At 48.5% G+C, this 22,418-nt stretch overlaps 1 protein-coding gene across 16 annotated transcripts in view; it reads right to left on the bottom strand.

The window, feature by feature from the left end:
* MGA (MAX dimerization protein MGA) overlaps window positions 1–19,351 on the bottom strand; it is a 66,019-nt gene extending 46,668 nt beyond the window's left edge. For 10 of the 16 annotated variants that reach the window (XM_083837397.1, XM_083837394.1, XM_083837405.1 and 7 more), the window contains exons 1-5: window positions 19,021–19,350; window positions 7,447–8,588; window positions 744–1,674; window positions 314–401; window positions 68–163 (exon numbers count right to left, since the gene is read on the bottom strand). In XM_083837397.1, the coding sequence (XP_083693523.1) occupies window positions 68–163; window positions 314–401; window positions 744–1,674; window positions 7,447–8,510 (2,179 nt within the window). In that variant the 5' untranslated portion in view covers window positions 8,511–8,588; window positions 19,021–19,350. Of the gene's footprint in view, window positions 1–67; window positions 164–313; window positions 402–743; window positions 1,675–7,446; window positions 8,589–11,607; window positions 11,747–18,223; window positions 18,401–19,020 lie in introns of those variants that run through there. The other 6 variants (XM_083837398.1, XM_083837396.1, XM_083837406.1 and 3 more) reach the window with 5 other exon arrangements.
* Between the last annotated feature and the right edge of the window lie 3,067 nt (window positions 19,352–22,418).

Below are 22,418 nucleotides of genomic sequence, written 5' to 3' on the forward strand. Positions count from 1 at the left end.
CTATCAACTCTGTATGACTGAGTGTAATACACAACCAGCTGCCACAACATACACGCTGCACACTTACCTTCCTGAAGACTAGGATGTATTACTTGCTTGTGCCTTAAGGTTTTCAGCTCTTCCATCAATTCCTTTTCCAATGCTTGTATTCTTGCTTGGCAATCTGCTCAAAAAGTACAATGAGACAATGTGTAAAAAGCATTTAACGTGAAAAAAAAATGACTTAAATGTTTACATTTCCAGTGTGCCCTTGCTAATTCCCTTACTGTGAGGAACATCCACTTGCAAAAAAAAAAAAAAAAAAAAAAAGTACCTGGATCATTTGTAGTCAACAAGGGAGCCTGAAGATTCTGTGACTCTTCTCCTCCAGCTCTATCAACAGTGTGAATGTCAAGAGCTTCCTACATATATAAAGAGCCTTGAATAAGATGCCTCAAAAACACTGACTTAGATGCAAACTAAGTCACATGAAATATCATTGTAACATTCCAAATACAACACCGTTAGACAAATAAGTATGCATTATTTTATACAGAACCCTAGATCCCAGTGTTTCTCCAGAAATCATTAAGTAAGACAACGATATAATTAACTTAGGGACAAGATAATAGATCTGGAAGGAGGCCATAACTCTCACAACTCGTTTTAAAAGAAAACATACCTTCTGCTTCTAAGTACAAAGAGATTGAAAATGATACATTTTTAAAGAGTTCTGAATTTTACTCAAATCAGTTTGGTCTTACCTTTGATGCAAAGGACACAAAGAGGACTCCATCGACATCTTCAAGGTCTGGCTTAACATCCGGAAGGATGCTCCCAGGCCCCAGAGGGCTGTTCTTGCTCGTTATTACAGGTTTCCCTATACCTTTAGGTGGCCGACCAGCTTTGGAGATTTTCAGTTTCCGTGGCCTTCCTCTTTTAGTTGTACCTGATGACATGGCGTTTTGATTGCTACCAGCGCCTTTCATGGACACAGGATTCTTCAGTATTCCAGGCTTTTTTCTTCCACAGATCTCTTTATCTGAAAAGTGACAGCTTACAGAGCCCCTGAGATTAAAATTAGGTGATTTAGATAGAACCCACTGGTCCTCTTTGACTGAAGAGTATTTCTGTGACAGTTTACTCCCAGGAGATATTTTTTTCATAGCTATCTCCTCAGTTACAGCGGCTGCATCTGTGCAGGAATCTTTGTGATTTTCAAAACAAACAGGCAAAGAATCCAGTATTGCACTCAAAGGGGATTTATCCTTCTTGCAAGAGGACAGCATGGTCTGTGGCAGCTCAGAGATCTTCACTGTGCTCTTTGTGACTGCACACGGTTCCAAATAGACTACAGGCATCTTCCCACTATCCAATTTTAACATTTTTGCTTTGGCAACACCTGAAGGACTGGTTAGCACGCGCTTCCTAGACCTGAATTCTCCATCATCCCCATCTGTTTCACTGCGCCTCCTCAGGCGTTTTTGTAGGATGGGATCATCATCATCAGTGTTGGAATACTCATCAGTTTCTTCATCTGTGTCTTCCTGTTTCACAGTTATTCCTTGTGTGCAAATACTTGTCTCGTAGTCGTACTCATCGACTGGCTCCTCTTTAATGACTACGTTGAAGTGTCCATTTGGATCCACTGGGGATGCCACTCGGGAACTGCTTTTGTAACTGCTAGTGATGGGACTGCGCAGGGGGGAAAAGGGAAAAAAGAAACACAGATCTGTAACAAATCTCCTCCTCCACCCAAATTCCAGCATTTCCCATAACCCTCTGTTATGTATCATGAAGAACTTCCAGGCATGAGTCTGCTAAATGAGCTGTCATTTACAAGCTTTCATTTCAAGAAGTAAGCATTCAAACAAACAAAAAACAACTTAAGGCATCACTGAAAACAATACAACTTCTTATCTGAAGGCAGCAGCATGATTTCCTTCCCCAGTAATATCAGGATTAACATTTGCATTTTTCCTATATAAGGCAATATGAACTCATGCCTAGTTATGATGTTTTAAATGCTTAGAAGTGGACTTAGTCTGCTGTATATCTAATTGCCATCTTAGGAAAGCCACTGTACTTGAAAAAAAGAAGCCAAGTGAGTGCTTAATGCATTTCGATTTACATGATTTAACTGAAATTTTAGTTAATTCATCCTGAAACCTCATGCAGAAAACTCCTAAATGAAACTATTTTTCGAAAACATCTGCAGAATGTTAACCAGGTATTGAACCGTGCTCCATCTTCCACACTTCATCTGAGTACTGACCTAACCAGAATTTGACACTGGACAATGCAGAGAGCCAGTCACACTCCCAGGCTTCTTTGAGTGACAGCCATATCAGTCAGAAAACTACAGTCAGCAGTTTTGTTAAGAGCATCAAAAGCTGGCTCCTCAGCATCACAAGGGAAAGCTAAGATATGAAACCAGAAATTCAAACCCAGTACGAACCTCAGAAAGTAACAGTCAGAACATTAAACATTACTAAAGATATCAGATGGCATTCCAACATTCTCTTTCTGTGTATTATACAGCATTATATATTAAAATTATGTTAAATTATTAAAACTGCACTGACATCGTGTAGTTACTCAAGTATTATTTATATATCAATATTTGTGTTAATGTTAACAATTTCAATAATTTAACAGTTTTAGTAATATATTATATACATTATATAAAGGGAATGCCTTTTTTTTTTTTTAAATAGAGTTTATATAGATTTATACATCTCCGTCCCTCCCTATGCAATGACTATGCTCAGTCGAATCCCAGGCTGGGATAGATGAGGGGGAAGAAGAGGAGGAAGAGGCTGCTTCCACCTCCACAGACTGAAGACATAAAGGAGAAAAGCCAGGACACACAGGAGTCATGACATGGAGCTGGGGGTCTCCAGCTCACAAAGACAGGCTGTGGTGTATGTAGAACAGGGAGCAGACAGTCAGGATGCAGACTGATGTGTTCACATATAAAATTCCTAGGAACAAGACAGAACCTATCTAGAAAACCTGCCACAATTCAGAAGGACACTGAGTAACCAGAATTAAGCTGGAAGCAAAAACCTGCCTTGCAAAGGAATGGTGGGCTGCTGGAGAGTTGCAAACCACTCCTGTTTTGTTTACCATCTTCTCTGGCCATCAAGTTCTCTATCAAGTGTTTCTAGCTTTCATTTCATTAAGAATGTCAAACGTAAGATTAAAAAGACTTTCCTCTTCAAGGACTTTACCATGAGAGAAATTGCAAGATGATACGCTTAGAGGTTCTGGACAGCTCCAAGTTCTGTCACGTTAAAGACAGAGGTTTGTTCAGCACAGCAAATCCATTATCAAAGCGAATGGAATTAAGGAATCTGATTAAGCTGCTACTCCATCTGAACATTCTCTAAAATAAAGAAACAAAAAAACTAACGAGCTTGCTGGCCAAGAATAAATTTCTCACCTGAGTTCTACTGTTTCCAATCGGAAGCCCTGTAAAGCCTGGACTTCTCCAGACATTTTTCTTTATCCTTTGCGAGATGCATTACTTTCTAGGCAAGATGCATACCTTTCTATGAGGGATCTGGACAGTACCCAAAACAAAGAAGCCCTGCTGTAAAGAAGAAATTTGTAGACACAAATGCTATTTTAGTCTGCATATTGCAAACTGTGAGCTAGATGAAGCCAAGAGTGAGGTATCATCCATGTGTGTATGTATGAGAAGATCAAACACCCAAATGCTGACCAGCACTTGTTTAGATTTCAAATTCAGATGCAATTGTCAAGTTTTCACACAACAACAAAAGTTTCTTCTTAGCAGCAATTTGTTTTGGCTCTTTATCTGTGATGTGCACTATTTCCAACACGAGCAGCCACAGAAATATCCTTATATACGCTCTTCCTATATGCTATGGGAAAATGAATCACACCAGTTTGTCCTCTCAAAATCCCCTGTTTAATCAGAGATCAGGTAGAAATGCTGAGATCATGTCTGAACTACCTTCTTCTTTGCCTGATGTGGGACAATGCTCATATTTAAACAAGTTTTTTATACCCCCAAGTAATATATTATTTGGTACCTCACAATAGAACAGTAAAAGCAGGGAAATCGTTTTCTTGCATTTTGCCAAATTCATCTGTTCAGCTGCTCTCTTACTGAAAGTACTGACGTAGATGGATTTTTCCAAGTGGATAATTTTAAAGTACACCATGGAACACATATCTGGATTATCTGGAATTAATCCAGCAATTGTAGCAATCTGTGATTGAGCTTTGATGGGTGATCACTACAGCACTCTTCCAAAAGGAAGTCAAGGAGGAAAGAAAATCGAACTGTCAGACTAAACACAAGACACCTAAATTAGAAAAACAAGCCTACAGGAGCATTATAAAAAAACAAACAACATTTCTGTATTTTTGAACCAAGAATTTCAAAAGATCTTGGACGGGAGAAGCGTGTACCAGCCTGCAAGATTTGCAAACTGGTGAATTTTGCCTGGTGTTCGCTCTACAACCCCAACATCCAAGAGGCTTCAGGCATAAACATTCATTTACAAGTGCCCACAGTTCAAATTAAACATTTTTTTTCCTTACAGTGCACCTGATGAAACTGAACACACTACCAAAACATAGAGGAAAATACACCAGCTAGCATAATGAGAAGAATCCTTTATTTGCAAAGTGCGTTAACAACTCCAGATTATCCTCAGGTACACTCACCCTCCTACATAGCTCCATTTGCAGCAAGGCAAAGCCTTTGGTCAGCAAACCTGCGCGCCGGGGGAACTATCACCCCCCACAGCACCAGGAACCCCACTTCCTTGGGGAGCCTTGTCTGAGAGGCTGCAGCTCCCAGCTTCTAACTCTTCAACACATCTGAATCAGCCCAAATCATGACCCAGCATAAAGGCAAGATAGCACTCATCAACTTACGGTAAGAGCTTGCCTACTAAAAAAAAGCATAGCTGTATTTGTTGTTTGATAAAGAAAATGCCACTTCTCAACCCCTTCCTTGAAAGGCTGCTGTATGTATGAACGGATCTCGGCTGCATTGCATGAGAACTGCGTGAACAGATCTGAAGGGACCAAGGAGAACTAGTGTCCTGAAAAACTCCAGCACAGAAAGAGTTCTGCCAATTCTGAGGTGAGATCATTTCTTCTGTTTCCAAGTACAGAATCTGGCTTTTTCACACAGATTACAAAGCTTAAAACAAAAGGCTGGACAAAGCTTGAGGACTGTTTCAGGACTGTGATAACATTTATTCATCAAATGATAAATACTTCCTGGCCCAGGTCAGAGAAAAACCCTTCACAGACTCCCTCTGTGCAGCTTTTAGCAAACTTTAGAGGTAAATTGGAGTAGATAGGTAAATTTAGAGGTAAACAGGAGTTGGACTCGATGATCCTTATGGGTCCCTTCCAACTCGGGATATTCTATGATTCTACGGTTCTAAATTTGTCTTAGGTGAGAAACTAGAGAACACTACTAATACACTCTGAACCAGAAGAAAAAGAGCCTACCAACTTATATCACCTGTTCTTCAAAAGGTCCTCGAGTCCTTAAAATTATTTTATAAAATAAGTAAGAGTGCTTTGTTCTAAAACAGCCAGAAAAATTACAGGGTCAGATACTACCTGCGCTTTCAGCACCACGGTCTTTATGCTTAGGGAAAGAAGGGAACTTGGGGGAACCACTACCCAAGATGTCTAGTTTAAATCTCTCTCCAAATTATTTGTCTCAATGACTCTTTTGCAAACAAAATGAACAGTATAACCATGACCAAATATAACCATGACCAAAACTTTAAACTTTTTCAGTTGTAGCCAACTCCAAGGAGAAAAATCGATTTTAAGATAAAATAATTTTACAAACTTTTCAGTCATTAGTTTCAGAGATCTGCTGGTTTACTTACAACATGTGAAGTTACCTAAACACTGTTCCATGCTGTATTTTTTAGAACTAAAGATAGCCCATCCTGTCTGAAATCAGTTTACTTTCAGTCTTCAAGATGTGTTTCTCTAAAATTTCCACTTTTTGAGAATCTAAGCATTCTTCTCTAATACAATGGCATTGGAAGGTCCTACAGAAGAAAGGTTAGGACACCAGACCCCAAAGCAATTCCCGTGGTTTTAAGAATAATTACAACGAGAAAGGCTCAAGGAATGGATAACTTCTTTGTGATTCAGTTTTGCAGTTACTCAAAAGTCAAGAACAAGCTTTCTGCAAGGAAAAAACAATCAAGCAAACCTCTGTTCTCTCTAAAACACACTAAATGTAGTACAGCCTTTGAAACAAACTATAATTATGTCATAAGTACCACATTTTTCTTCCAAGAAGTGACCTCTAATTACACCATCACCCTAATAGCCTAATTACATTGATAAAGTAGTTACCTGCAGTTAAATAATTTCTTGGCATACTGATCTACAGAAGGTTGCTTTTGTTACTCAGTCTTTGGCAGATTAAGCCAGAGACGGACCTGAAGAAAAAGTGGCAAGAGAGAAACATGTTTTTTTCTTTAAACTGTTTCTTCAGGTTTGAAGTACTTCTCACATCTCTTGACAAAAATTAATTACTCAATAAATCTGCTGTTCCATTACTTACGTTTTGAGAAGTAAAATAAAGTGTAGTAAAATTATAGGCTTGGCCAGATTTGCTTGCCCAACCCAAACGCTTGCTGGTTAGCAGAAACCCAAAGGTTCAACGCTATGGAGAGGCTCTCAATGTACACTAGACTGCTTCACCACTATTTTTGAGAAGTTACAATGGCTCAAAAAGTCAAACCTGGATGAGCATGTAGCACAGAATTATCAAACAGCAATTTAGGGTCCAAGCAGTGTAACAGTTATTCTGAAGTACTTTCCTAGGCACAGATTCTCTCACGTCCCAGCACACATGAAGTAACTGACTACCCAAAGACAGGCTAACCTCATTCTTCCTCAGGGCTAGAAGAATTCACACGAGCAGTTATTGACAAAACAGTGGCATGCTGCCAGTTACAACTGCCTTGCGGAAATCCCTACACACACCCAACCTAAATACCCTTACAACCCACACACCGTCACCCATCCTCCAATGAAAAGAACTGAAGAAATAGCTTGGTGGTAAACAACTCTAAAAAGAAAGGCAACGTTTTGATGACTGGAATGCACTCTGTTTAAAACTCTAAAAAGTAGTATTTACTCTTCTAAAATCCTATGAGGGTTAAGTGAAATCCTTCAATGTTTCTTTACAAAAGGAGTTAAAGCAACACAGGAAAAAATGCCAAACTCTTGTACTCCTCATTACTCTGCATTAGAAAATCCAGACTGATAGATGACCGTTCAAGGCAAAAAGAAGCTTTTACTAACGTTAAGTGTTCCATCATTTCAGGTTAAGCAAACTTTAGCTGCAAAGATCTGTCTAATGGCCATCCCGTTACTTGACGTTTTACCACGTTCCCCTGCTCAACCAGTATTTGTTCTAAAAGCAGAATGTCAACTCACCTTTCAGAGGCTTCCTGTTTTAGCTTTGGCATATCACCCGAAGCCAGGTCAGTGTCCAGGAAACCCATTAAGTCCCTTTCTGCATTAAAGGATTCTTTTTCCATATCAATGTCCGATGGGTTCTGACCAATGAATGAAGAATCTAAACTCCTCTGATGCAAACCTAACGCATCAACTTCAGCAGGGCGACCACGAAGGCTGGCAGAGCTAAAAACATTACCTCCTTCCAGTTCTAAGTTACTGTTTTGTTTCACATCACGCTGAGGCCGACTATTCAACCCATCATCTCTGAATCCTTTAGCAAAAGGATTGTAATCTATTTTCAGCTGGGTAATCTGTATGTTCTGGTAGGCCGTAACTGCAAAGAACTCTGTCTGTGGGAAGGTAAACGTGTGGACATCGGGGCCGTTGAGCTGAATGACTCCTGTGGCTTTGTCTGCAGGCACCAAGTGAAGTCGTGGCAGATAGCGGTGCATCGAATGCAGGATTATGTGACCCTCCTGGTCCAGGGTGTTGTTGGTGAGTTTGAGTTTGTAGAAGGACACCGGCTGGTGCATCCAGTATCGGCCAGTGGAAGGCGACTGCGGGTGAATGAACACTCGCCCGAGGACGTGGGGTTCTGCTTTCCCGCTGGGCTCCCACCAGCGGCCGTTCCATTTGTACCGGTAATTGTCCACGGGGGAGATGTCCATGACCAGGATGTACTTCTGGCCGGCGTCCAGACCTGTAATCCAGTACCGGCAGTATGGGAACATGCGCCTCCCCTGCTTCGTCAGAATCATCTCCGTGTTGCGATGGTAGAACTCGTTCCACATGCTGTTGTTATCCAGGGTGACAGTGATGCCCCCCGAGACGCAGTCAGCTGGGAGGCAGGTCTTCACTTTGGATTTGACTGGAGCTGACACGCTGCTGGCAAGGGCGCAGGCATCGCGGTTCGCCACTAGGATTCCTTGGTCAGCTTTACCGTTCCCCTGCTGTTGTTTCAGGATGACGAAGAAAGCAGGTGCTGTACCAAACACTGCCCCGCCATCCCGGTTACCCAGCACAATCTGCTGTTTCTCCATGATGAGCACTGTTATAAGCTCTCAAATCAAAGGTAAATTCTACGCAGTTCTGATAATCGTCTACATGTGGTCGCCTTTCTGTAAAGAAAAAAAAAGGAAAGCCAGTTAAAGTTATTGAAATACACTCTCGTAAAAAGGTGTTAAAGTCTCATGAGAGATCCTTTTTGTAACAGTTCTCCATACAGAAAACTTAAAAGATAATCACTACTATAAAATCAAGCACAATTAGGACGTATCAAGTCAAGTCTGCTTGTGCATACGTTCTTCAGGCCTCAGAGTACAACATCCTTAAAGTGCATTTTCATTTAACGCTTTGCCATGACAGGGCTCTTTGCTTTGGTCAGTATATCAAAGCATTCTTTGTTCTGATACTGGATCAATTTTTTAGGTTTGCTTAAGAAACAGCATTTAGCAAACGTGCAGAAGTTTTCAGGAGAGCAAACAGCACGTTTCTGACACAAAGGCAGAAGTCATTTGCTCTTGCCAGAAATAAAGAGGTTCCAGTGGTCCTCTGGGAATGGGAGAAAAAAAAATTGTTTTCCTCAAACTTCTTTATTGAGAAAGACTAAGTTTGTGCGGCTGGGATTTCTTTGGGATCCCTTACCTCCCCATAAACTTGAGATCTTCTAAAAGCTTGTTCAAGACAGAGACAAAGAATGGAAGGGCCAAAATAGTTCCAATGAGTACGCTTGGGGAAAAAATAGGCCAACTAACCTTCCAAAAGGCCATGCAGCTAAGATAAAATGGAAGAATGAAAAGCACGGGGCAAACTTAGCTACCTCTGTTTTCTAAATTATGAAAATATTTTAAGTAAAGTAAGAAAACATTGGTACTGATATGATTAGGATAATCATTGCTTAGGAAACTAAACAGTTTCCTCTACCTGCATATACGTAATTCCAGTGTTTTGCGTCTAACCCACAGGTGAGTGTTTTATCAATATGCTAAGACAGTAAAAATATATATACTATTTAAGCAGCTTGGAACATTTAAAGTAGCCTTCCAGAGCCTCACCAGACTGCCATTCCCCCACGCAGATATTTGTATTTTAAACACGATTACACACAGAATACCACACCAAAAAGAACGGCCCATTTTTGTATCAAATGCATAGCTGGGGGGAACCAGGAACCTGAAACAAGAGTGAATCACCATCACCAGGAGTTAGCTGGTTGAAGGCAGAGTTCTGCTCAGATAATTAACTCAGGCTCACAAGTTTTAAGTGAATTAGGTCTTCAGTAAGACACGTGTGTTTTGTTAGGACTGCAGTACTGTAGGAGGAAGCAGGCTGTCCAAGCCAGCAGCCACATGTACACAGGGAATGACCTCAGAGCTCAGGAGATGGGCGATTTATATCCCGTGATGAATGGTCTTGACACCTAAGAAATACAAGAGACCTGCTTCTACTCTTTCAGCTCAATGTTTTAGAATTTCATGTAAAAGTTAAATTAGGAGAGGAAAAAAAGCCTTCTCCACAGGCTTTGACCTGTGAAGTTGTAAGACATGGTTTTCAGTTTTACTTTGAGGAGGAAACATTTATACACACACACAACACTACTGAAAGGAACACAAAATTAATCAGTTGTGCAAAACCAGCTTCGTATTTTCTGTTTTACGAACATTGCCTTGCTTTTTCAACAGAGCATTTCTTCAGTCCCCCAGAAGGCTTCCCTAAAAAAGCTCTAAACCATAAAAACACAATAGAGAAATAAATGTCTATTAATATCATAGGTCTGGGGAGCGGGGAGAAAGCACTCACATTCTAAGTTGTACGTGATTTCCCACTGACCTGCCAACTCTCACCACACACACAGCACGTTCGTATGTATACTGAACGCAGGATCACAAAGTGAGTTCACATTAATGCTGTGCACCGTAAAGTGAAATTGTAGTAGCTTATTGAGGAAATACACTGAGTGATTTTAAATGTGGTTTGAGATGTACAGAAAGCCTTTAACTTTAACCTCACTTCAGGAAGAGCTTATACATGCCAGAAATAAATTCAAAAGGTCTCAACAGCCATGCACTCAGCCAGAATTCAACATGTACAAAGAGCTACTGAGCCTGTTTTTGCTTTCCAATATTTAAAGTTCCTACATGGCACTAAAAGTTATTTCTACCATAAGTGGCGCTCACAGTATCTAGCACTTCTGAGATGCTTGTGGTTACAATGCGATTATAAGCAATTACAGTAGCCAGGAGCTATGCTCCTTCAGCACTACCATCATCTATTACAAGAACAATTTCACACGTTTTATTACACTTGGTCAGACACAGCAGCCACTTTTATTATAACGCGGCTTCAGTATTTCTTGTGTTGGGGTGCGCAGTTTCTGCTCCGGGTCAGCGCGTGCACTTGTGAAGCCTCAAGCTCTGATCAGCGTCAGCTACCCTTCAGCCATCCCCAGACCTCAAGTTGGAGAAGAGGCAGCTCCCTAGGGAGCCAACTGGGCAAAAGCAGCGCCAGTCGCCCGGCGCCGTGCAGGAACACAGCCGGACCCCGTCAGGCAGGGACCCAGGCCGCTACGTGCGAACACGGAGCTCCGGGGCAAGGAGCTCCGGGGGTTTCCGCGCCGCAGAGCGGAGCCCGGCCGGCCCGGCGCGCAGTGCCGGCGCCGCCGCGTTGCCGACGGGAGGCGGGCGCGGGCTCCAATGGCAGCGGGCGCTGCAGGCGCGGCGCTGCCGTTCAACCGCGCGGCAGCGGCGCCGCCCGCCCGAGCGAGCGGCCGAGGCGGCGGGAGCCGAGCGCCCCCCCCCCGCGGCCGGAAGCCTCGGCCGGGGGCGGGCGGCGGGGCGGGGGCACGTGCGGGGCCCGCGGGGCCGCCCCTCGGCGGGGCAGCGCCCGGCGACAAGGGCGCGGCGGCGGTCGCGCGGGGCGGCCCCGGGGCGGTCCCGAGCCGGTGCGGCGGCGGCGCCTCGCGCGGCGGCGGCGCGGCGGGCGGCCGCGGCGGGCCCGGCCGGGCAGCGCCTCGTGGCGGCGCCTGGTGTTAATTTTCGCAGCTGGGGCGGGAGGCGCGCGGAGGCGGCGCGGCCGGCGCGGGGAGGGAGGGGGGGAGGGAAGGGAGGAGGGGGGCGCGCGCCCGCTGCCCGTAGTTACCGTGCGGCGCGGCGGGGCGGGGGGAGCGCCGCGCTCCCCTTCTCCTCACGCGGACCGTGTGTCCGCCAGCTGGGGACAACGTGCGTGCGCACCGCTCTGACGTCACCGCGCCGCCACGCGCGCACGCGCGCCGCCCGCCGGCGGGCTCCCCCCCACCCCCCCCCGCCTCCCTCCCCTGCCTCCCGCCTGCCCATCACGTGCCCGCGCCGACAGCGCCGGGCTCGGCTCGCGGGCCCGCGCCGCCCCGCGCCGCGCGCGCGGAACCTTCTGGAAGCGGCGCGGGAGCGGCGCCGCCCCGCCTGCGGCCGCCGCCTTCGAAGCCCCGCGGGGCTCCCGGCCGCCGCCCCGGCCCCGCCCCCGCCCCGCGCGAGGCCCCCGCCCGCCCCGCTGCCCCCGGCCCCGCCTCAGCCCGCGGGGCCGCCCCCGGCGCTGCCACACGACGGCCGGACGGCGGCGCAGGCGGGCCTCCGCCGGGCCCCTCCCTCGACAGCCCCCGGGGCCGGGAGCGGCCGGAGCCCCCCCGCCTGCCTCCGCTCGGCTCCCCGCGGAGCGGCCCCGGACGATCCCGCACCGCCCCCGGCCGCAGCAGCCGCAGCAGGGCCAGCGGCCCCGCGGGTCCCATAGCAACCGAGCGCCGTGCCGCGGAGAGCGGCCGCCGGCACGTCACCACAGAAATCACATTGCTCAGGCGCTTGGAAAACGTGCATCAAATCGCAACGTCGGCACGTCTGAGAGGGAAAGGCAGGCAGCGCTTTTTTAACTAGAATGATCTCAAGCTAGGAATAAAATGAGGACTCCGTCCAGAGAAACCAGCTAAATACACGATCCTGCCGGTATGAAACAACGTACAGCTGTGCCTTTGGTACCCCCAGCAGCTCATGAAGGAGAGGCAGAAGGCGGCATTCAGCCCCTGTACTGGGGGCAGAAGGGTGGAGACAGGGACAGGTCACACCCAAACGCTGCTAACCACAGGTTTGGGAGCGAGGAGAGAAGAAAGGTTCAGAGGAACGAGCAGGAAGGCACGGAACCTCACAAGGAGACAGTATTCTTTTGGCTAAGGTCATGTTCAGCCATGCTCTGAAGCAGCTTCACACGATGGTTCTCATTGAGAAGTTCCTGAAGTACCTCAGCACAAGAAAAAGCCAGGGCTAACAGTCAAGTGCTTTTGTACTTGATGCAGCCAATGGGAAGCCAGGAGAAGGAAGGAATCAAGAAAGCATTTTAGTTCAGTTGTACATTAAAAGCATTTACTGTAATTCAACTTGTGAGCACTTCATTTGACTGACTGGGTTAGGAATCCCCTAAGTATAATATCTGAATCCCAGTTGTTATCCACAATCCTCTCTGATGCTTTCTCCTTCCTTTGTACGTTCTCCCTTCTATCCCATTTTTCCTAAAAACACCATTTTCAAATCTCACGTCATACTTCTGGACATTTCTCTCCTTCTGTCCTCCCTCTTCTGCCCCAGTCTCCCCTGTCTTCATGCACCCTTCCTGTACAACCGCCAGGAGACTCCACACAGACATAAAGGAGCAACAGCAGAGGCTTCCCGTGCACCGATCTTCTCAGTAGTAACCGCCTCACAGGCGGGATGCACAGAGGCACACTGTTAAAGGCAGGGCTCAGTGGTTTTACCACCAAGTTATCTGCACCTGGTTTATAACTTCATCACTGTAAGCCTCCCTGTTAAGCATGCCAAAAAAATGTTTGCTGGTTACAAAACTTGGAGCGCTTCCAGCATTCCCTACACTACAACGCTACAGAGGAAGTTGTGATTGCGCACTTTCCACCACGAGAGAAAGTGGAAGGCACAAACTGCATCTTCTGGGCAAGACTCAAGCACACCCAGGTGTAGGGGAGCTGCAGGAACGGCTGCCGTTGTACTGCTGTACAGACCTTATTCCAAAATAGAAGTTATGTCTGTTCAGGGATCCTGATAAAAACGTGAATTCCTTTTGTTAGGTATAGTGGTCATCGTGTTTTAGGGCCACAGGATACACTGACACACAACTGTATGTTAAGCAACACATTTCTGAACGGTGATAGTAGGAAGTCTGTCCCCCCGCCCGCCTTTACTAAGAGGCCATTTACACCAAGCAGTCACTCAGAGCAGCTGCACTACACCGAGACGCAGATAGGGCCACAGACGCACGGCACGTGTTCCTGTGATAAGAGAAGCAACACCAGGGACTGTTGACGCTGCCAGGGGTTTTGCTACCAGTTTACCCAACTCATGTAGTAAGCCTTGCCGGAACAGAAGTAGAGCCTTGTGTTTCTCAAAGAGCAGATTCACCAGTACAGGTCAGAGAAGTTCCATGACCTCCCACCAGCTCAAGTAACCCCGTTCTGAGCAGCTTACGGCTGACGAGAAACCAGAGCACTGCAATAAAGACCTGTCCATTTTGATCAGTCAGAACAGCAGTTCTAAGCCCTGTTTGTGCTAGGCACCAACTGGTAGCACAGAAAGGAACTGGCCTGCACCAACTGCATACTGCCCTCCACGATCAGTGGAGTCACCTGGTAGTAACTAATAACGTAATGGTCATATCAGAAACTCTGAAGTTCACTACCCAGCAGTGCTTTGCAGAACCTCGAAAGCATAAACTACAATCTTTACAGACTGTATTTCCCAACACTATTTCCTAAAACACGGTATTTTGAACGTGTGTCATGCAAACCACATTCCTTCTTTCAGTAATGCCTGCAAGCACAGAGCACCAATTCCCAGCCTACCCACCAGAAATAACAGCCACCGTAACTTTCACCAACCAGCAGTCCACAGACTGGCTAGTTGGAGCTGGACTGAAAACCTGTGCTTTTCAGCCACTCTTATTTCTAACCCCTCTCAAAAATGAATAAATAAATAAATCCGTAGCAGACCACCAGCTGGAGGGTCACAAGGCCCAGGCTTTGCTAGGTGGGTATGAGGAGAGCAAGGCATCTTGCAGACAGTTAGGCAGAACTTAACGGTTGCAAACCTGCGGAAAACATAAAAGAGGTGCTGATGGTTTTTTGTTAGCAGTCATCTCTTCAGTCTGAACACGGAGAGCCCTACTGCAAAAGTAGAGATACGACATCAGACTTGTGTCAGATGGCGTACTTTCAGATATGGTATATGAAAGGCACTACCACTGGAGTATAACGGAGGCTTTCAGCTCTCACATTCACTAGCTAAAAGTGACAGCAGCTGAAACTACACTCACTAGCTGGAACGGACAGCTACCAAAACAACCGTGGCAATACAATACTCCCAGCAGAAGTGAGTCAGCAGAGTCTTAGTCTAAAAGTCTGCCAGTAACAAAGACCAGGCAGCCCTGAAAATCATACCAAGTCCCAAGTCGTGGCCACAAAAAACATTTATAAAGACCTGGAAGTCTAGCGATGTTATAAATAGTAAGAAGCGTTGCGCAATGTGTACACTAGAAGGGTTAAAATACAAAAACACACTTTCTTTAGCCAATGCTTTGCCACGTGGGCGAATGATTAACACAGTAGCACGCAGCAAGAAAGTCTGTTAATTCTCAAACTCCATGCTGGATTACACTGCTCCTCTCAAGGTATACAGTCCCATTTGTGTACCATTACTTGTCCCAGTGCTCTCCAACTGCTTCTCCAGAAGAGTTTTGGCCTGCCAGAGCTGAGTGTTTGCTGTACACAGATGTCACACCATATGTAATGGCTCTGGACCCCTGTGCTTAGGCAACAAAATCCCACCCCAGATCTACTTAAAAAAAGAAATGGTTTACACCACTTAGCTGTGACAGAGAAGTAGCTTAAGTTCTTCCTTTAGCTACAGTGAGGAAGTATAATTTGATGTCAAGAAGATTACAGGTGTAAGTGGTAGAACCTAGCTGTGGCCTAAGATAAAAAAAAGACATTTTAAGAAACGGACTGTTGCAGGGGAAAACAAAAAATAGTAAGTAAACTGCTTTTCCAGATTGTGGTTTCCTTGTTGATGCAAATATACCAAAACGCATGCCGTACCTGCACAGGGAACTCACTTATCCCCAGCGTGCAGGAATGACACAGCTTGTGAGACGTCACATTTCAGCTCAGAGCATGACTTTATAGTAAAACCCGACTCACTTCTCACCACCCGGAGCTCTGACTATTCCCAGCTGACTAGCTGGTAGCTCAGGAAGTGCTTCATAGACCGACAGCTGCACCCCTGCAAAAGCTGCTGTTTCTATTCTGCGGGCAAACACTTGGGGGAGGGAGGAAATACCTGCACCAGCCTCTCCTACAGAAAAAACTCTGCCAAGCGTGTCACAACTTTCAGTCCCCCTTAAAGTTAGTGTTTTGTTTGACACCATTAATCCCACAACGCAGTGCGCAATATCCAGTCTCTAAGGAGCTACCTGAGCTTTGGGGATACACAGAGATCCTCCCAAACACCGAAGGCTACAAAATGAAACACACAACCCATTTATACAAGTTATGAACCACCGGGGAGAAGAAAGGGAGAAATGTCAGTGTTCACTGCAAATAACCACAGTGTTCTACCTGTGTAGGTATTTACAATGTGTTATTATTTCAATATTTGAAATAAAGCATTTTAATTACTCCCCCTATTTTTCATAAAGTCATTAATACGCTGTGGTTTTTTCAATATGCTATTCTTCCAACTACGGGAAGTTACAAGATAAAAGAAGAAACCAATTTTTTCTGCTCTCTCCCATGTAATACTGGCCATAATCAACAAGAGCGACACCATTGTGATGAATTTCAGTCCCTTCACAGCCATCACGAAGAACTTTTATCGCATGCACAGATCTCCAGTTGAGGATCCTCTCCACATAATAGAAAAAAATAAGAGCCAAAAATATGAACATTCAGCAGAGCAAGTCAGGAAATTAAGGAAGACTTTATCTGAGCTCAGGACTATGCTACTCATTCAGCTCATGCTTTGTAGAGATGCTCATTGCTACGGAGTCGCCAGTGGCTCTAGTACATCAAATTGTAACCATCAGGGAAACCCTATTCCCCTGTTCAGTTACGACAAAGGAGAGTACTGCAATTAAAGCACCGGACTGTTGGCGATGGGTTCCAAGTTTCATATCCATCTTCATTTCTGACTTACCCTGCGGTCAGGCCAACCACACAACATTAATATTAGCAAAAAGCACTGCACTGCAAGAGTCAGCAAAACAGCACAACTCCATCATCCCAAGTATCTGCGTAACTGTACTTAGGTCACAACCTAAACTGGTCACGACCTTGTTGTTTTCCAAAGTGGCTTTTCCTGAAGATAGAGACTGTAGCAATGAATGCAAACATTTTCATTGTAGATACACTTTATCTGGCTTCCGCACTCCATCTTCCATCTTCTGTAATGTTCATATCCCTTACTGCCTTCCTACTTGGGCCTTGATTCGGTTTTTGTTAAACAGGCTCTTCTGGCTACTTTCTTCTCATGACAAGCCTTCACCATTCTTCTCACCCAAATTGTTCTCACTCCATTCTTCCTTATCCAGATCAGAAAGAGACACATCAAGGATTTATCATAGGCACTAGAACAGCCAGAATCCATCAGAGAAGGAAAGAATATTCCATCTCACTGTGGAGAGAGAATCTCTGCCATCATAATTCGCTGCTGGATTCTAAAGTCACACAGTATTTAAGAACAAAGCAACCAAACAAAAACCCCACCACATCCTTAATTATTGAAGAAGAAAACCTCAAGAAGAAAGTCTCGCTGGTATTGCAGCTAATGGGACTGTTGCCTACTTGCATATCACATCTCCATTTTTTCAATAGATCCTCTGCTGCCTATGCAACAGCAAATGGACAAACGGCTGTTCTCAGGTGAAAGCTCTTCCTCACTCCTCTAAGGCACAGATCTATTTCCACCATGTCTGTAAGCATCTTGGACTTCCAGTTCCTCAGGAAATTAAGCTTTAAACAGTCAACATACAGTCACATGCTTTAATGTAATCTAGTGTAAAGAATTGGTATTAGTGAAAAAAATTATTTCATTTTTTTTCCTGGTAGACAACCAAGCAAGTTTATTAACAAGTGGGACTAACATTGGCTTCATCCAGTTGCATGTTAACCTCCCAGCAGCACGTGCACCAACACTGAGCAAGCAGTAGGTGAGTTTAGTAGCTGGTGCTGCCTGACAGAATACGTAAGTGAATTAATTGTGCCATCTCTGCCAGGACTAAGAACTAAGCTATTTTCCCACAAACACATACACAGGCACAAAAATGCTCGCCCACAGCAAGACTTTCAAGAAGAATCAATTCCCCATTCCGGTTCTCAATAGACTCACAAACAAAACAACCTGCGCCTGAGGGCACCAAAAGTGTGCTGCGGCAGCGTGCTGAGCGGCTGCGTTGGGCAGAGCGCCCTGAATCGCTATTTCCCCTTGCAGCCTGCCCTCTTCTTCACGAGACCTTCAGTTTTCAGAGTCTGCACTGTCTTCAAATCTTCACGGAGATTTGCCAAGGGAGGCTGAAGACGACCTGTGAGCTCAGAAGCCACGCACCAACAGCGTCGCAGCGCGAACGCACGAGCTCTGACATCTCAAGGAACGAGGCGAAAAGCCCAAACCACGCTACTGGAAGCCACTCAGCCTGCCGGGCTGAAGGAACAGCCGCAAGCCCTCACGCCTACCGGTTACAAACGGCGCTCCCCGGCTCCCTTTGAATCCGGGGACGCCCCGCGGCGCCACCCCGGGGCTGCCGGCGCACTCGCCCCTCACGAAGCCGCGGCGGGGCCGGGCAGCGCGCGGCGGGGGCCGCCTGCAGAGGGAGCGGCGGGGCGGGGCCGGAGGGGGCGCTGCCCAACGGCCGCCTCACGCGACGTGCCCGGGCGCACGCGCGGCGCCGCGGGCCAACGGCCGCCCGCGAGCCGTTACGCCCCGCCTCACCCCCCCCCCCCCCCCCGCACGTCCCCTCCGCGGGGCCCGCTCGGCAGGGGGCGGGCGCGGCCCGCGGGGCCGGGGCGAGGCCGTGTGACGGGAGGCGCCGGGCACGCCCCCGACGGGGCGGGGGGGCCAGGCCCCAGGAGCCCGCCGGCCCCGGGAGGCGGCAGCTGCGCGGGGCCGGGCCGCACCGGACCCTTCCCGGGCGGAGGGTGGAAGAAGGCAACGGGCAGCCCCGCCGCCCCGTCCGCCCCTCACAGCCGGCACCCCCACCGCCGGGACACCCCCACCCCCGGGCACCCCCACTCGCGGTGCGGCGGCGCCGGCCGCGACCCCGGAGGAGAGCGGCGAGTTAGGAGCGATCGCCGCCCGCCCGCCGCCGCTCCCCGGCCCGCTCGCCTCAAACGCGGCCCTGCCAGCGCGCACGTGTGATTGGGCGGCCGCGCTCACGTGACGCGCACGCCTCACGCCGCCTCCTCGAGCACTGCTCCGGCCCCGGGGGCGCGGGGGGGGCGCGGCGGGCAGCGGCCGGCCGGCCGCCTCCTACCTGCCTCCCGCCGCCGGCTCCGGGGGCGCCGCGCACCGCCCCGGCCCACGCGGCCCGCTCGCGGCTCCTGCGGCCTTCGCGTGCCACGCGCACCCTCCTGCCGTCCTCATTGGCTGCGCCGGCCCATCACGTGGGCCGCTCCCGTTTTTGCCTCCCCCCCCCACCCCCCTTCCCGCCTCCCCTCGGCCGGGGCCGCCCCCGCGGGAACAGGGCGCCGGCTGCGGCGCCGCGCGGCCGTTACCGGGGCCGGGAGGGGGGGAGGACAACCGGGAGGGGGGAGCAGCGCAGCGCGGCGGCCGCGGCAAAGCTGCCTCGCGACGCCCGCCGGCAGCGCGCCGCTGATTGGCCGGTGCCGCCCGCCGACGCGCTTCCGCCCTGCTGCTGCCGCCGCCGCCCTTGCCGCCCCTCCCCCGCCGTGGCGCGAGGGAAGCGCGCGCGGCCGGGCCGCCGCGGGCAGGGGGCACAAGATGGCGGCCGGAGCCGCCCTCGGGGGGCACCTGCGGCGCCCCCTCACGCCCCGCTCGCCCGTGCCACAAAGGCGGCGGCCCGCGCCTTGGGGAACCGAGGGGCTTGTGGAAGCCAAGGGCGTGTGCGCCCCAAAAAGCGGGCAGAAACGGGCGCTGCCTTGCCTAGTTATAAATAAAATTAGTTCGGAGTAACGCAGGTTGTGAGGGGGTGGGAGGCAGGAAGCGTGACACACGGGAGCGGCGAGGGGCGCCCGGCTGCCAAAGCTGTTACCGGGTGTGTTTGTGCCTGCCGAACTCCAACCCCCATAAACAAACTTTCTCCCAGTAATAACACCCGTTTATAATTAGTCATAACGCGAAAATAATTACGTTTAAACAACAATAATTGCTTCTCACAACAACCACCACCCTCACGCCTGAAGTGTGCTGTTTAAAGGCTTGAATCAATCATTCAGCCTGCAAAATGTCAGAATTACGGATGCGACTTCCTGTGCACCGAATGAGTCAGGATCATATGAAGAAAATAATGTGTGAATATTTAATGAAATCAGCGTTACGCGCAGGGCAGCCAGATAAAGATTGCTGAGATAATTGTAAAACTGCCATTTCCTAGCTTTCCAGTGTTGATTTTGCATCCCAAATAAGGGCTTCCTTATCAGAAGGTGTGGGAAGGGTGCGCTGCTGGTGGCTGCTTTCCGAGAGTGCCATAATGGTACTTCTACTGGGCAAAGTTTTCAAAAAGAGGATGGCTCATCTTAGAGCATTGCTGTTTTACATCGTCATCACAATTTAAGCCTGCACGTGCTGGACATACCTCTCACCAGAGCTGCAAACTGTGTTGTGATGTGTAAATCAGCAGGAAATAAATCAATAAATAAAGGTTTTATTTCCAAAGCTTGAGGCCATTGATCAACTGCTAGGGGCAAAAAGATAAGGTTGGGAAGAAGGGCTGAGCAGGTTTTCTTAGAAACAGTCCCCCAAGGAACAATGTCGGGCAATGTGGAAGGCCTCCCCCTCGCTGTTTTAGTTTCATGGCCCTAGAAAAAGCCAATGGCCACTTGCTGGAGCTCCCAGCTCGCTTCCCTGGCAGCCTCTCTTCTCGCCCCTCTGCGAGCTTCGCTGCTGTTGGTGCTCATCTCAGGTAGAATCCTCCCAGGAAAATGTCTGTGGGGACCCCTCTCGAGCTGGCCTTTTGCTGGGGGCCGGTTCCTGAGGGGCAGGAGCTGGGATCTGCCTCAGGATCTGCCTTGCTGCCGCTGGGGCAGCAAGCCAGGGCCCCAGCTGCTGTAGCCACTGGAGGTTCGGCATCTCCAGCTGCGATAAGTCTTGCCCAGTATTGTTTCATCCTTTTCCCATTTTGAAGGGACCACAACCTAAGAAACCCTTCCCTGCCCGGACAGGGTAGAAAACTGTGTTCCCAGGAGCAGATGCTGTCCCTTTGTTAGGATAACGGGAGGTTCCGAGAGCAAGGGGTTAAACCTTCCTCCCACCAGCAAAACTGCAAAGGGGGGTGATGTTTGCTTGCAAGGCAGCTCCCTGAGGGCAGATCGTTATCTCAATAGAATAAATCTCAGACCTTTTAATAAATGGGGAGAGGACAACAAACCTTTCCTAAAATACGCTCTAGAGAACATTTCACAGCTCAAGGCTGGCTCAGCAGCCCTGGTTTTGTGAGGGGCCCGGCCCTGGCTGATCCCCCTTGCCTGATGCTCACCTCCCAAAGCACAGACACATGCACAGAGGATGCAGCGGGGATCCGAATGGGGCCTCTGTGCTGCTGCTGGCTTCCAGCCCGAGCGAGCCAGGAGCTGCCCCCAGGGCTGGCTGAAAGCACCAGCCACAAAGCACCTTACCCTGTCCGTAAGCCTCTGTGCAAAAGCAGCTGCTGAGGCTTGTTGGAGTGCTCTTGGCTGGCCGTTGTTCAGTGAGTGCCCCAGCTGCCGGCTGCTTCCCAGAATTATTTCCTTGCACATTGGAAGTGCTGATGATTCCTCAGATAGGTGAAGCCTGTAGTTCTCATGCTGCAGGATCCTCATTTGCAGCAGCCCTGATCGACATTAAGGGTGTAAACGGTGCTAAAAGACAAACTGTGTCCGTGCCCTGCAGCCTCCCCATCCTGCCAGTGCCAGTGCAGGGAGGCAGGCAGCAGGCAGGGCTCGGGCCAGGGCTCTGCCCCTCATGCGAACCAGGGCCACCTTAAGGCATCCACTCAAGGGCACCGTTTGCACATTATGCATTTCACTGAGATGCGCCCAGAAAAGCTGCAGAAATGGCAGAGACAATGCAACCAGCCAAAAGCAAAATAATACATGAAACGCTTTCTCCATGGATGCTACCGATAAACAGCACAACCACATCACAAAACTGCAGAAGCATCCCAGGGAACAGCGCAGAAACGAGCGTGGTGCGGGCTGGGGGCTGGCAGCTGCCAGAGGCATCTTCACGGCTCTCCCAGTCTCGCTGTAGGCCTCACAAGGGCAACCCCAACTGCACACCCAGAAATCTCTTCAGATTTTGTATGCCAAATGTCAATACAAGGCAAAATGACCAGTCTGGTGTCAAATTCTGATTTCACTTTCTTCCCATAGATTTGCAAAACCAATCTAATTGAGCAGAAGTTCATGACATCCTTCAAGTGGGAGGATGACATCCTTCATGACATCCTTCATGAATTTCAAGGGGTGGGGGGGGGGGGAAGTCGTTGTCTGCAGGTTCATCCACACTGAGGAAAAGGTATGTTGTGCCCTGTCACCACATCTGGTGAAAGCAAGGCAGCGCCCTGCTTCCAGCTGGGTGAGCGGCTATGGGGACAGCCAGTTGTGGGGGAACCAGGGCTGAACGTCGCCCTGTGAATGTGTGGAAAGAAAGCAGAAAGCCTTGTCCTCTTGAGGATTTCACCTTGTTTCACTAACAGTGAGCTAAGGACATCTG

This window comes from Anser anser, assembly GCF_964211835.1.
Source record: "Anser anser genome assembly, chromosome: 5".
NCBI lineage: Eukaryota > Metazoa > Chordata > Aves > Anseriformes > Anatidae > Anser > Anser anser.